This window comes from Pelophylax lessonae, assembly GCF_965119305.1.
Source record: "Pelophylax lessonae genome assembly, chromosome: 2".
NCBI classification, from domain to species: Eukaryota; Metazoa; Chordata; class Amphibia; order Anura; family Ranidae; genus Pelophylax; species Pelophylax lessonae.
Window position 1 is genome coordinate 437,199,384 of NC_138769.1, and position 16,365 is coordinate 437,215,748.

The window sequence follows — 16,365 nt, forward strand, 5'->3', positions numbered from 1 at the left end:
CACACTTTGACTGAGAATTACTCAGTCATGCAACACTGTACCCATACAAAAATTGTGTCCTTTTTTTCACACAAATAGAGCTTTCTTTTGATGGTATTTGATCAATACTGGGTTTTTTATTTTTTGTGCTATAAATAAAAAATACTGAAAATATCGTGAAAAAACACATTTTTCTTTGTTTCTGTCATAAAATTTTGCAAATTAGTCATTTTTCTTCACAAATTTTGGCCAAAATTTATACTGCTACTTATCTTTGGTAAAAATAACCCAAGTAAGTGTATATTATTTGGTCTTTGTGAAAGTTATAGAGTCCACAAGCTATGGTGCGAATCATTGAAAAATGATCACACTTGCTCACACCTGATATACTGAAGGCCTATCTCATTTCTTGAGACACTAAAAGGTCAGGAAAGTACAAATACCCCCCAAATGACCCCTTTTTGGAAAGTAGACATTCCAAGGTATTTAATAAGGGGCATGGTGAGTTTTTTGAAGTTGTAATTTTTTCCCACAATGCTTTGCAAAATGAAGATTTTTTTTTTCTTTGTTTTTTTTACAAATTGCCGTATTAACAGGTTATTTCTCTCACACAGCACATGTATACTTGCAACTACACCCCAAAACACATTCTACTACTCCTCCTGAGTATGGCGATACCACATGTGTGAGACTTTTTCACAGCCTGGCCACATACAGAGGCCTAACATCCAAGTAGCAGCGTCCGGCATTCTAGGAGCACAAATTACACATATAATTTCCTGACAACCTATCACACTTTTGAAGGCCCTGGAGCACCAGGACAATGGAAACCCCCATAAAATGACCCCATTTTGGAAAGCAAACAGCCCAACGTATAATTTTTGAGGCATAATGAGTCTTTTGAATATGTCATTTTTTTCCACAAGTTTTTGGAAAATGTGGAAAGAAAATGAAAACTCATTTTTTTTACACAAAGCTGTCCATTTATGCAATATTTCTAACACATAGCATGTACATAGCAAAAATTGCACCCCAAAATACATTCTGCTATTCCTCCTGAGTATGGCGATACCACATGTGTAACACTTTTTCACAGCCTGGCCACATACATAGGCCTAACATCCAAGTAGCGCTTTACACAAAGTTGTCCATTTATCCACTTTAAGACTGGGCCTATTTTTGACACTTGGTGTTTACAAGCTAAAATCATTTTTTTTGCTAGAAAACTACTTGGAACCCCCAAACATTATATATTTTTTTTTAGCAGAGACCCTAGAGAATAAAATGGAGATCGTTGCAATATTTTTTATCACACCATATTTGCACAGCAGTCTTCCAAATGCGATTTTTTTGAAAAAAATTAACTTTTTTGAACTAAAAAATAAGAAAACAGTAAATTTAGCCCAATTTTTTTCCATAATGTGAAAGATAATGTTACGCCGAGTAATTAGATACCCAACATGTCATGCTTCAAAATTGCGCATGCTCACAGAATGGTGCCAAACATTGGTACTTAAAAATCCCCATAGGCAACATTTTAAAAATTTCTGCAGGTTACTAGCTTAGAGTTACAGAGGAGGTCTAGGGCTCAAATTATTGCTCTCACTCTAACGATCGCGGCGATACCTCACATGTATGGTTTGAACACCGTTTACATATGTGGGCGGGACTTGCGTATGCGTTTGCTTCTGCACGCGAGCTAACGGGGACAGGGCGCTTTAATTTTTTTTTTTTTTTCCTATTTATTTTATTTATTATTTTTTTATTTTTACACAGTTTAAAAAAAAAAATGTTTTGATCATTTTTATTCCTATTACAAGGAATGTAAACATCCCTTGTAATAGAAATAGGCATAACAGGTCCTCTTTATTGTGAGATCTGGGGTGAAAAAGACCTCACACCTCACAACTACACTAAAAAAGAAAAAAAAAAAAAAAATTGTTGAAAGAGGAAAAAAAAAAGAAAAAAAAAAAAGCGGCCCTTTAAACCGGTTGCTAGGCATCTTTTGACGTAGCTCCGGTTCTCCAAGACCATAGAGTCGAGTGAGGGTCATCTTGCCCTCACTCGACTTCCTGTCTCTGAGGATCCGGGACCGGATAGTTTTCCCCGCTGCCGGCGGGTCCGGTAAGCTGGGAAAACGTCTGGGACGCGGCAGGAGGGGGGGCACCTCTTCCCCTGCACCGTAAGGGTAATTCCGCGGCGAATCCGCCACTGGGACCACCCTTATCTGAAAGCCAACCGCCCGCCGTTTCAAAAAATACCGGGGTTATGGGGGCTATCTGCTGCCATAACCCCAGTATTTAGCTTTTAATGGCCGACGCATATAGTCGTTAGGCGGTCAGTAAGTGATTGCATGTATATGGCAAACAGGTGACGATGACTGACGGGGTGACAGGTGACGATGACTGATGGGGTGACAGGTGACAATGACTGATGGGGTGACAGGTGACGATGACTGATGGGGTGACAGGTGACGATGACTGATGAGGTGACAGGTGACGATGATTGATGAGGTGACAGGTGACGATGATTGATGAGGTGACAAGTGACAATGATTGATGGGGTGACAGATGACAATCACTGACTGGGTGACATGTGACGTTGATTGATGGGGTGACAAGTGACGATCACTGATGGGGTGTCAAGTGACGATGATTGATAGGGTGACAGATGACGATGACTGATGGGGTGACAGGTGACGGTGATTGATGGGGTGACAGGTGACGGGCGATGGTCACTGATGGGTGACAGGTGACGGGCGATGGTGCACGGCGGTACTCTCTGGTGACCGGTGAACTTTAGGCTATGTACACATGTGAGCGTAGCGATCGCGGGCAGAATCACTGCGATTCTGCCCGTGATCCAGAAATCATTGCAAATCGCTGGACGCCTGTGCGTTGCCCGTGATTTGCAATAGCACCCCAAACGCTGTGCGATGTTGCCGCGATTTCCGCCTACCGAATCGAGGTAACATCGCGCAAACAACGCATGACGCCCCAAAGAAGCTCTTGTACCTTTTTTGGGCGTCATGCATTGTTTGCGCGATGTTACCGCGATTCGGCAGGCGGAAATGGCGGCAACATCGCACAGCGTTTGGGGTGCTATTGCAAATCACGGGCAACGCACAGGCGTCCCGCGATTTGCAATGATTTCCGTATCGCGGGCAGAATCGCTGTGATTCTGCCCGCGATCGCTGCGCTCACATGTGAACGTTATGGGTGTCAATTTCTGGGCACCGATGAGGTGACTGTTGGGTGACAGGTGACATTGGGGGGGGCTAAGGACTGTGTGGGGACATTTATTTCTGTGCTTTTACATTGTGACAAGGTGTACAGAGCAGTACCTCACTGTTTCTAGCTCTGCTGTCCTCACACTGGAAACTATGTGAGGGGAGAAGAGCTAGTAACAGTCAGTTACTGCTCTGTATTTACATTTTGTGATCGGCTGTGAATGGATTCACAGCTGATCACATAGTAAACAGTCACTGTCAGTGACTGTTTACTACTGCCGGTGACAGCTGTGTTCCTACGGAACACAGTGCCACCGACATGACCGCGCTGCGCGCTCCCGATCGCGCATGCGCGGTCATCTCCCGGGCGCCTCCATTGTGATCGGCTGTGTCATTGGAACACAGCCGATCACGTGGGAAACAGCCACGCCCATTGGCTGTTTCCCCCCTGCCGGTGACGGGGGGTGTCCCGGGGACACCCCGACACCGGCAGTGCAGGGCGGCGCGCACGCGATCGCGCGCCTGCCCTGCTTAAAGTGCTGCCGTCATATGACGGCGGCCCAGGATAATGGTCGCTCCGCTCCGCCGTCATATGACGCCGGGCGGGCGGTAAGCGGTTAAGTAGTAGTTTCGGTTTTAAGTCAAGGTTGAGATGTGTAATTTTAAAGACTAAATTACAGGTAAACCAACTCAAGCAAAATACTTTAAGATACAGTGATTAAGGACTAGAAAGTTGTCATAATTTACAGGTGCATCTCATCAAATTAGAATATCATCAAAATGTATTTCAGTAATTCAATTTAAAAAGTGAAACTCATATTTTTTTTTAGATGGGTTACACACTGAGTAATATATTTTAGGCATTTTTTCTTTGAATTTTGATGATTATGGCTTATAGCTAGTGAAAACCCAAAATTCAGTATCTCAGAAAATTAAAATATTACATATGACAAATAAAAAAAACAAAAAGGATTTTTAAAACGGAAATGTTGGCTTATTGCAAAGTATATCCATGTGCGGTATAGTATGTACTCAATACATGGTTGGGGCTCCCTTTGTATGAATTACTGCATCAATGCAGCGTGGCATTAAGGTGATCAGCCTGTGGCACTGCTGAGGTGCTATGGAAGACCAGGTTGCTTTGATAGCCGCCTTCAGCTCGTCTGCATTGTTGGGTCTGGTGTCTCTCATCTTCCTCTTGACAATACCCCACATATTCTCTATGGGGTTTAGGTCAGGCGAGTTTGCTGGCCAATCAAGCACAGTGATACCATGATCATTAAACCAGGTATTGGTACTTTTGGCAGTGTGAGCAGGAGCCAAGTTCTGCTGGAAAATGAAATCTGCATCTCCACAAGGCTGGTCAGCAGAGAGAAACGTGAAGTGCTCTAGAATTTCCTGGTAGAGGGCTGCGCTGACTTTGGACTTGATAAAACACAGACCAACACCAGCAGATGACATGGCTCCCCAAATCATCACTGACTGTGGAAACTTCACACTAGCCATGTCATCTGCTTGTGTTGGTCCACTGTGTTTTATCAAATCCAAAGTCAGTGCAGCCCTCTACCAGCAAATTCTAGAACACTTCATGCTTTTTTCTGCTGACCAGCTTTATGGAGATGCTGATTTCATTTTCCAGCAGGACTTGGCACCTACCCACACTGCCAAAAGTACCAATAATTTAATGATAATGGTATCACTGTGCGTGATTGGCCAGGAAACTTGCCTGACCTAAACCCCATAGAGAATCTGTGGGGTATTGTCAAGAGGAAAATGAGAGACACCAGACCCAACAATGCAGATGAGCTGAAGGCCGTAATCAAAGAAACCTGGGTTTCTAACCTCTAACCTAACATGAAAATGACTTTAACATTAGGATTTGCACCTGTGCATTTTTGTGTTTTTTTTCCTGATGTGCTGTTTATTGCTTTTTAAAAAGTTTTGCAGAAAGTTGTCCTAAACTCTAAAGCCTAGTACACACAGGCCGAATGCCAGGCGGCATTGGCCAGTTCAGTAGAAACTGTCCAACATTCGGCCCATGTGTACTGCAGTTAGGATACTGTGGGGGCCCGTGCGTACTGCAGGGGCATGCCTGAAAAATGTCTGCCGATCGGCTCTCGCTCAGCGCCTTCAGCTAATGGCTGAGAGCGCTGACTGGAGTGTTCTGGTGGGGGGCCGCCCCCCTCTCAGAACGCAATGGAGCAGCAGGGGAGATCTATGTACTAATATCACATAGTTAGTACAAGCGGCTCCTCCTGAGCTGTCAGTTTTTTTTCATTCAGCCCTGCTGGATTGAACAAAAAAAACTTCTAGTGTGTACTAGGCTTTAGTCAGTTGCAGTGCTGGTAGAAGTAGCATTTTTTTTTTTTTGTGATCATTTCAAAAGGCAGGCATGATAAATTAGACAGTTGATTCCTTTTCTGATTTTTGTGCCAGACATAAATAACTTGTTATTTTCACATTGTTCATGCATTAAAATACATTACTTTGTTTGTTAAATTTTTGTTGTGTTTGGAGAGTCTATTCGTTTTATATATGCTGTTGATGCAACACATCACAATTTATAATTGAAATTAAATTTAAAATTATACCAATCTAATGCAATTGCACCTTTTTTTTTTTTGCAAAGCACCACAAAGCACAGAGGGCTCAAATCTGTCCATTATAGTGTGGTGTGTGTATGTCTTGGGGTGGCAATTAAAATAATGGGCACTGCAGCACAAACTGTTGGCGTGCATTGCAATAATAGGCAGTGTGAATGCAGCCTTGCGTGGGTTAAGTAAGGTATAAGATAACTATCATAAGCACTACCCAATTGGTTTATAACATGCTTTTTAAATGACATGCTTAAACTGCCATTCTAAAGGAGGGTTTGATACAGAAAGGGCCTAATTTTGGTTTGTATGTAAATATTCATAAATGGTATAAGATCTCAGAGTTTCATATATTACCTTTTCTGTAAGAATCTTTATTTGTTCCTGAGAATCTTCTAACTTGTGGTGGTATTCTGCTTTGAGCTTGGCTAGATCCTTTCTTTGCTGGCAGATCTCCTCATCGGCTTTAGATAACTCCAATACTGCGCTTTCATTGGCTTCTTGGAGGTCATTAATCTGGTTTTTGAGGTTACCTGTTGTACATATGCACCAATACACTTTAATTAGACAGTTTATTTATTCAAATGATCCTAATTAGGACTGAAAAAATAATAAGCCTGATGGGTGCTCACTTTTTTATTTAAATGCAAAAAGTTAAAAGTATTTGTGACTGCACACATATGGTGTTACTAGATCTAATCTTGAAATTATTTTGTCAATTTGGTTTGCCAGTAATAAGGTCTCTGGTTTGTGACATCTTACATAAAGCAACATAAAAAAAACAATATAGGCTTTACAGCTCTACTCTGATAAACTGTATTTTAGTATAAGACAAGGGTCAGTCAAATCACCTCTCTACTGTTAATCTGTCTGATGTCCCAGTGGTATTATTTCTCTGAGGCGGTTTCTGTTTTATCTCTTAGGCCATAAAAAAAGTAACCCTATTGCATCTGTTTATTATACAGACCATGAAGGGAGTACTGCGTTTGATGACCTAGTGTATGGGTAATGAGTGAGTTATAGTACGTTTTTCAAACAAAACTGAACTGCAGCAACAGTTCTCCGCCAAGCTAAAACAGCATTTATTACGAATGCACACATTATATAAACATTCTAACTTCTTGGTAATATGTTGATCATTATCGTGATATCTATTACTGTTACTGATTACAGCTGGACTGTATGTACAGTATCTCACAAAAGTGAGTACGCCCCTTACATTTTTGTAAATATTTTATTATATCTTTTCATGTGACAACACTGAAGAAATGACACTTTGCTACAATGTAAAGTAGTGAGTGTACAGCTTGTATAACAGTGTAAATTTTCTGTCCCCTCAAAATAACTCAACACACAGCCATTAATGTCTAAATCGCTGGCAACAAAAAGGGAGTACACCCCTAAGTGAAAATGTTTTTCCCTCCCCAGTGTCATGTGACTCTTAGTGTTACAAGGTCTCAGGTGTGAATGGGGAGCAGGTGTGTTAAATTTGGTGTGATCACTCTCACTCTCTCATACTGGTCACTGGAAGTTCAACATGGCACCTCATGGCAAAGAAATGTTGCTCTACCTAAAGATGGCCTAGGCTATAAGAAGATTGCCAAGACCTTCAAACTGAGCTGCAGCATGGTGGCCAAGACCATACAGCGGTTTAACAGGACAGGTTCCACTCAGAACAGGCCTCACCATGGTCGACCAAAAAAGTTGAGTGCACGTTCGCAGCGTCATAACCAGAGGTTGTCTTTGGGAAATAGATGTATGAGTGCTGCCAGCATTGCTGCAGAGGTTGAAGGGGTGGGGGGTCAGCCTGTCAGTGCTCAGACCATACGCCGCACATCAAATTGGTCTGCATGGCTGTCATTCTACAGGGAAGCCTCTTCTAAAGATGATGCACAAGAAAGCCTGCAAACAATTTGCTGAAGACAAGCAGACTAAGGACATGGATTACTGGAACCATGTCCTGTGGTCTGATGAGACCAAGAAAAACCTATTTGGTTCAGATAGTGTCAAGCGTGTGTGTCGGCAACCAGGTGAGCAGTACAAAGACAAGTGTGTCTTCCCTACAGTCAAGTATGGTGGTGGGAGTGTCATGATCTGGGGCTGCATGATGGGGAGCTACAGTTCATTGAGGGAACCATGAATGCCAACATGTACTGTGACATACTGAAGCAGAGAATGATCTCCTCCCTTCGGAGACTGGGCCCAACATGAAAACGACCCCAAACACACCTCTAAGACGATCACTGCCTTGCTAAAGAAGCTGGGGGTAAAGATGATGGACTGGCCAAGCAGGTCTCCAGACCTAGACCCTATTGAGCATATGTGGGGCATCCTCAAACAGAAGGTGGAGGAGCGCAAGGTCTCTAACATCCACCAGTTCCATGATGTCATTATGGAGGAGTTGAAGAGGACTCCAGTGGCAACCTGTGAAGCTCTGGTGAACTCCATGCCCAAGAGGGTTAAGGCAGTGCTGGAAATTAATGGTGGCCAAACAAAGTATTGACACTTTGAGCCCAATTTGGACATTTCAACTTAGGGGTGTACACCTGATGTCCGCCGGTCACTCTGCAGAGGGAGAAAGTCAGGCGGCTAGTGTAAACAAGCCGCCTGTCATTCTCCCCTGTGTAGAAACAATGATCATACGGTTCTACTATGTAGGACCGTTGATCATTGTTCCTACAGCCTAAGCCACAGCCAATCACAGTTAGAATCATGCCCCCAGGGACACACACAGCCCCTCCCTCTCAAAAAAAAGTTAACCCCTTCACTGCCAGTGTAATTTTACAGTAACAGTGCATATGTATTACACTGATTACTGTAGAAATGTCACTGGTAACCCCAAAAGTGTCAAAAATGTCAGTAAAGGGTCCGATCTGTCCGCCCCAATGTCGCAGTACTGCAAAAAAAATTGCAGATCGCCGCCATTACGTGTTAAAAAAAAACAACAAAAATGACAAAAATCTTTCCCTTTGTTAGTAAACGCGATAACCTTTGCGCAAACCAATCAAAATACGCTTTTTGCGATTTTTCTTACCAAACATATGTAGCATAAAACAAATTGCCCAAAAATGTTAAAAAATTTAGATTTTTACATTTTTTTTTGTGAATTTCATATAAAAAAATGTGAAAAATATTGCTATTTTTGCAAAATTGACGCTCTTTTTTTGTTTATAGCGCATGATCAAAAAATCACACAGGTGATCAAATACCACCAAAAGAAATCTCTGTTTGTGGGAAAAAAAAGGACGTCAAATTTGTTTAGGTACAGCGTCGCACGACCGCGCAATTGTCCGTTAAAGTCACGCAGTGCCGAATCGCAAAATACCCCCTGGTCAGGAAGGGGGTAAAATCTTCCGGGGCTTAAGTGGTTAAGGCACGTTTCTGTTTTTCTTATGAGATTAATTAATTTGTATTAGGACAGCGCACTTTGGAATATTGTTTTGTGTGGTTTAGCCAATGTTTTTTGCAAAATAGATCCTTGTGGTCTGTGTATTCGGGCCCATAAAGTGTGCCAAAATGTGTCCCTCTTTATTATTTCTGAAAGTGGGAGCAATCGCTTTCATGCAACTTTTTTTCTGGTTTTCAGAAGACACATATCATTACTGTTCTACAGTACATGCAATTAGATGTTATTTTTATAATTGTAGCACCCTCCAAGGTAGGTGCTAGGTAAAGTGCAGTAGGTCTTGTCTGCTTATCATCAGGGCCATGATTTTCCGCTAGGCTTACATGTGTTCCCAGGTGTGCCTGTTGAGTTGGGGAGTCTTCCCACTGTGTCCCAATGAGGGCTCTGATTGGGCAGTGGAGTAAACCTAACCAATAGCACACCAGGGCTTGTATTCATCCTGGAAGGGCAGATTCTGCCACAGAGCATTCTGGGAGGGGGTATAAGTCTGTGGGGAGCACATGACGGGTGGTCTTTGGCAGGAAGCAGAGTCCCAGGAGGCAGGGTAAGGCTGTCTCTTCTCCTGACAGGAAGGATTGGGTATCCCAGGCGGCTTGCCTGAGGGGATACAGGGCTGAGCTGAGCTCCAGAGAGGATCTGGTGTGCTGAGGACCAGCGCAGCTGAGAGGGGACGAGTTTCAGGAAAGCATTCCCAGTCGTGAGTACTGCAAACTGCCCCTGGGGGTCTGCCTAGTGAGAGGAGACCACTCCGGAGAAGGTCAGAGGGATCCGGGAGCTAGCTAGACGATGCAGGAGCAAAGTAAAGGGGTGCCAGTGTTGACCTTGAAGTGTTGACCTTGAAGAGTAAAAGGGGGTGCCAGTGGTTGGGCCCTGAAGTGTACAGTGCAGTGTGTACAGTGTTAAGAGTTGCAGCAGCATTACAAGAGGCTACCTCAGTCAGGAAGGACTGGAGGGAGCAGTGTCAAAGGCTTTTGAGCTAACCAGAGCATCAGAAGTTAGTCTTCAGTACAGCCAAGGACTTTTGAGCTAACCAGAGTGTCAGAAGTCAGTTTTCAATACAGTTCAGCAAGCGTTGGTCGGCCCCCAGCCGGCGTCAAGTCAGCGCTGAAAGGCATTTTTGCTCAAGTGTCCCAATTTGTACATAGTTGAGCCAGAGGAGTATCCCACTCATTCCCTTCTCCCATCCCCATATAAAATAAACAAAACAAACCAAAGATGCCGGACTGTTCATTGTCTCAGATCACAAATTTGGGTAATCAGCTTAAATGTGCTGTTGGTGTTACTGGTGACCATGGCAGACCCACATCAGGCCAAATGCCTGGAAATATTGCTACATAATAAAAGTTGTACAACTATCCTACCACCTGTAAATATATCTAGCTTTTATATTAATTACAGATCTCTGTATTACTCTTGCCACTTTGATAAATGTAGACATACATTTAAAATGTATTACTGCTCTATAACACATCATTTCAAAGGTCTCTAAATGTTCTGACTGATGAATTGTTCCCTTCAGTTTTAACCTCACCTAGCCTTTCTAATGGCACAAATAATTGCAAAATAAAGCAATCTTATTATTTATCAAGGAACAAATGTACTTTGTTTTGTCGCAGTTCACTTGCAAGTAAGGGCATCAGACCGCTTCACGAGCAAAATGTTAAACTAATTTTAAAAGCATCATTTATTTGTTCGAGAATAACGTTTATTCCTTCTAAGTGCTAGGAATGACAATGACTCCGACTCGATTTATACCTACACATAGAAATGATGACAGTCTTTAAACCTGGCTGTTTTCAGCCTGATCCAGCTATGCATCTGGCTCATTTCTCATATCTATGGAACCTGTATATGACCACTGCATGACCACCATTAGTTGGAATAATGGCGGAGCACATTAAAAAGCTTTCCCTAACGAGTGTTATACCTTTCTGTAATAAACAGCATCTTAGCTAATCAGGAATCATTACTCTTTTTCCCCCAGCTGCCTGTAGCAAGGTGTTAGGACCCAGTGGTGTAATTCCTTGGGAGAATTTTCTGCTGTTATGTTCCCATGTGCCTCTTGATGTCTCCACATGTGCACAATTAATCTGTGTAGAAACTTTTTATAAAAGGAGTGCAGCATAGCACTAATGTGTCCCCTGCTATGGGTTTTGAGAGGTCTGTGTTTTAATTGGACACGGAGGTCTCCCAATATTTTATCAGCCATTTTGTCGAAGACAGGTGCTGAGTCACAGCAGCAGAGTCCTGGATGGAAAAACAGAAGGGACAGCTATCATTATGTCAGTTTGGTCCTCATGGCTGCCCCTCCAGGGAAGTGGGTCAGCCTTCCAGCGTAACAAGACACATGCATATGTCACGCAGGAACATTTAATTTGGGTACAAGTTTGAGGACCCCTAAGTGCACCAGAATAGTGAGTTAAAAGTGTTGGGAGTACCCTTCCTATTAGGACTTTGCCCTTAGTTCAGAAAAGCCTCCCGAGGACAAAAAGGACAGAGTTTCCACCTCTTTACAAGACTAACCGAACACCTATGACACTGTAAGCACCTAGCGTACTAGCAATCCTGAAATGTTAGTCTATTGAAACTCTTTATGATTTTTTCCCCTTTTTTTCACCTGGTGATCCTGCCAGTAACACACCTCATTTATCAAAGTGCATCCACTCTGGATGAAGGAGCGCAGGGGGCATATTTGGACAGCAGCATTGTCAGCCTGGAAGTAGGGGAGTGTTAGATGTCTTAGCATAGTTAGATACACTAGCAAATTGAAGCAAAACTCCAATTAACACTTTAGAGGCAGGTATAGCAAACATTTTTCCTTTTGAGCTAAAGGTTTTACATAAATGTGTAATAGCTGATTATTGTAAGCACCCCTGCCACTGTTAAATGCTTTGTCCCATCCCTATAAACTGATACATCTGGATAATAAGAGCTTGTTTTTTTTTGTTTTTGAAACAGACCTACTGGCTGGATCACCAGATAAAAATAAAGGAAAGAAAGCCTAAATAAAACAAATGTAGCCATCACATCTAAGACTTAATAAGCTGCAATATAATAAAATGTTGCCTTTGTGGTTTAATACTGCGTGAAGACAATGGGATTAGGATGTTATTAATTATGCAAAAAATGTGGAGATGCGAATACCAGGGTCTTCTTCTGTCAATTGATGCCGAAAAAGCCTTTGACAGGGTAGACTAGGGCTTTATGATGGCCACAATGGAAGTGATCGGAGTAGGACCAAAAATGATGAAGTGGATTAATGCCTTATATAACTGTCCAACTGCGGCGGTCAAAGTAAATGGAAAATTGTTACTCCCTTTTGTTATGAAAAATGGAACAAGGATGTCTATTATCCCCTATTCTGTTTGTGTTATCACTAGAACAACTTTTGTCGAGGATTAGGAAAAAATGTATACTGAAGGATTGAAAGGGGAAAGAAGAAAAATCCTCATCCCCTTATATAGATAATGGGACTTTTAAGACATCTTGCTGGCTGATCCCAAAAGGAATTAACACTAACAAATAGATAAAACCAAATTTATTTGATACAAAAAGACACATAGGTAACATAGAATACAAAATCAGTATACAAAGACAATCATAAAACAATGGTGTAAAGAAAATTCTGCGCAAATGGTTACAAATAAAACGTTTTGAATGGCTGCAGCCTACCCCAAAAATATAGTGTCAAGTGGTAGGGTAAAATGGCGCTGCCAAATGGTAAGAATAAATATGCGGGAGATCAATGTTCCTTATATACACTAAGCAAATATAAATAGGGCACCTCGCTTAAATCACAAATAATATTTTAAACATCTACCTATCAATTTAAAAGCAATAGGTACTAAATGCTTAAAAAAATTAAATCCACAGACATTTATAAAAATAAAACATTAAGAGTGTAAACCTAATGTGACTGGGAAAATTGCCTTAAAAACAATAAATAAGGTGCCAAATATAAATGGTGTTAAAACGTTAGTGAGATATAAATTAAAGTGACTTGTGCTATTAATATAGTTGGACACTAGGTGGCAGTGATGGTGTCTTATATTGAAAACTAAAATGGCAGTGATAGTGCTTATATAAATATAAATAAAAGTCTTATTTCCTGGGAGGAGCGGAGAACATAACCGAGAGTTACCAAGGGAGTTCCCCTACAGTTACAACGCTGGTTACCCCTGTAGGGATGCCGCTCTCTGGTGAGTGCGGGCTTTATTGAGAGGGGAGCACGGAATTTCCTCACCCAGCACCCACATCCTGAATCCACCATTGGGACTTACTTCTCTCCCCCTAGGAGTTTCCTGTCTGCATTTTTTGCACCACTGCACTTTTATATATTTATTCTAATATTGTACGCTTTGGACATTTTTTTCAACATTAGTTACTTTCTTTGGACTTTTTTTGGAATATTTGATCTGTAATCACCAGATATCACTTACACATCTGAGTTGTTTGTATGCTAACACTTGGGAATTTTTTATCTAATTTTATATATATTTTCACCTAGTGCTAAGCACTACACATACTTATTAGAGTTTTCACCTGGAAATAAGACTTTTATTTATATTTATATAAGCACTATCACTGCCATTTTAGTTTTCAATATAAGACACCATCACTGCCACCTAGTGTCCAACTATATTAATAGCACAAGTCACTTTAATTTATATCTCACTAACGTTTTAACACCATTTATATTTGGCACCTTATTTATTGGTTTTAAGGCAATTTTCCCAGTCACATTAGGTTTACACGCTAATGTTTTATTTTTATAAATGTCTGTGGATTTAATTTTTTTAAGCATTTAGTCCCTTTTGCTTTTAAATTGATAGGTAGATGTTTAAAATATTATTTGTGATTTAAGCGAGGTGCCCTGTTTATATTTGCTTAGTGTATATAAGGAACATTGATCTCCTGCATATTTATTCTTACCATTTGGCAGCGCCATTTTACCCTACCAATCATAAAACAATATGCTCCTCTGTCAGAGGGAACCCTTCTGCAATGCAGAGTAGAACATTAAATACATGATATCCAGACCATAAAAATGGTCAAACTTTTGTCGCATATACAGGGTTCACTTGTAACTGGATAATGACCAAAGAATCGCTACGCGTTTCGCTTCATAGCTTCCTCAGGCGATTCTGTGGAGTATACAGGAACGTGCGATCGGCCCGAGGTTATCTAGAGTCACCAAAGTAGCCGGGGAGGGGAGGCCGGGGCCCCCCAGGCCCCTGGATTGGTTTTGGTCTGATAAATGCACACATCCCTTGGGGTCAGCGCTCGTCGGCATGTTTTAGCTCTAGAATTACCACAGTTATCCAAGTAACAGATGGAGCGATCTACCTGATTTACGTGGTTGATCCTGCCAGTAGCATATGCTTGTCTCAAAGATTAAGCCATACACGTGTAAGTACACATGGCCGGTACAGTAAAACTGCAAACGGCTCATTAAATCAGTTATGGTTCCTTTGATCGCTCCATCTGTTACTTGGATAACTGTAAAATTTGGATACCTATGTGTCTTTTGTATCAAATAAATTTGGTTTTATCTATTTGTTAGTGTTAATTCCTTTTGGGATCAGCCAGCAAGATGCCTTAAAAGTCCAGTTATCTATATAAGGGGAATGAGGATTTTTCTTCTTTCCCCTTTCAATCCTTCAGTACACATTTATTTGGGATGTGGCATCAATACATTGAGAGTATGTCTCTTATTCCTCTCTTGATTAGGAAAAACGTAGATATAGAGGGAATAGAAATTGGGGAGGTTGATCATAAAACGGCCGCATACGCAGATTATATATTATTCTATGTAGCCAATCCAAGAATAACATTACCAAACCTGGTGAAAGAAATTAAAAAATATGGAGCTTTGTCTAATCTGAAAATAAACCCAACCAAATCGGAAATATTAAACGTGAGTACAAGTAAAAAAAGAAGAGTTAAACTTGAAATCAGAATTTCCATTTACATGGGGGAAAATGTACTTAAATATCTTGGAATAAATTTAAAAGCAAATCTGTGGGATCTCTTCCAAGTAAATTACGTCCCACTACTGAATGAAATTAAACAAGAGATAAGGAGGATGAAATCGAAGCCTATTTCATGGTTGGGGAGGATAAATCTGGTAAAAAAATGGTGATAGTACCGAAGATTTTATATAAATTCCAGATATTGCCAATACGTGTCCCACAGATTTATTTTAAAAAACTTAAAACCTTAATAGTTAATTATATCTGGCAAAAAAGAAACCACAGATTAAATACATTTTTTTTTTTATGTAGAGATAGTGCACAGGGTGGATTAGCAGCACCAGACTTAAAAAAATATTATAATGCAGTAAAATTGTCACGGTTAGTAGAATGGGGAAAAAAAAATCAGTAAAAAAGCATGGGTCACAATAGAGAACACAATGAGTGAAACAAATTTGGGTAATATATAGTTGGGTACCATGTAAATATAGAAAGATGGGAGGGAAGACACCTGATTTGACTAGGAATGTTTTTAGGGTATGGGATTACATAAATAGGTTGGCCAAGTGGGAATACAATTCACCTTTAATAGCACTAGCTGGGACAAATTATTTAATTCCAGGGAATAAACAACAGTTTTATTTGTGCCCCTTCATCTAAAATCCACTCACCAAAGATATATTAAGTAAGGGGAAAATAAATACATATCAGGATTTGAAACAAAAGGAGAATCTGATGAATTTGAATGAATGGCGGTACCTCCAGTTAAGATATTTTATTATGAAATTACCTCAACCAATTAGATCAGGAGTGGATTTATACCCTTTTGAACGTCTGTTTATGGAAAAGACAGAAGCAAAAATAGGGAGAGGAATTAGCCAGATGTCTGGAGACCCAACAAATAAAGAAAGTAGTGGAAGCAGTTCATAAGGTAACAACAGATATAAGCTCACTAGAGCTGAATTATAAAAGCCTGGTGAGGTGGTATATAACCCCCTGAGAAAGTAAATAAAACCAGAAAAATGCCCCCAGATTGGTACAATGACCCATATATCAAGATGGAAATTTGGCAAAAGATCAGGCAGTTAATAAAAGATAAAGTAGGAACTGAGGTTAAGGAAGATGCATGGGTGTGTTTATTCCATAATGTTAAAGAACCGATTAAACAATACAGAAATACATTGA

The 16,365-nt window shown here is 40.9% G+C and overlaps 1 protein-coding gene across 1 annotated transcript in view; it reads right to left on the bottom strand.

Annotated features, from left to right (window-relative positions):
* LOC309547479 (uncharacterized protein) overlaps positions 1-16,365 on the bottom strand; it is a gene marked incomplete at its 5' end in the record, with an annotated part of 85,480 nt that overhangs the window by 45,839 nt on the left and 23,276 nt on the right. Inside the window, one exon of the mRNA XM_082247344.1 lies at positions 6,160-6,335. Coding sequence (XP_082103470.1) covers positions 6,160-6,335 — 176 coding nt within the window. The remainder of the gene's footprint in view (positions 1-6,159; positions 6,336-16,365) is intronic.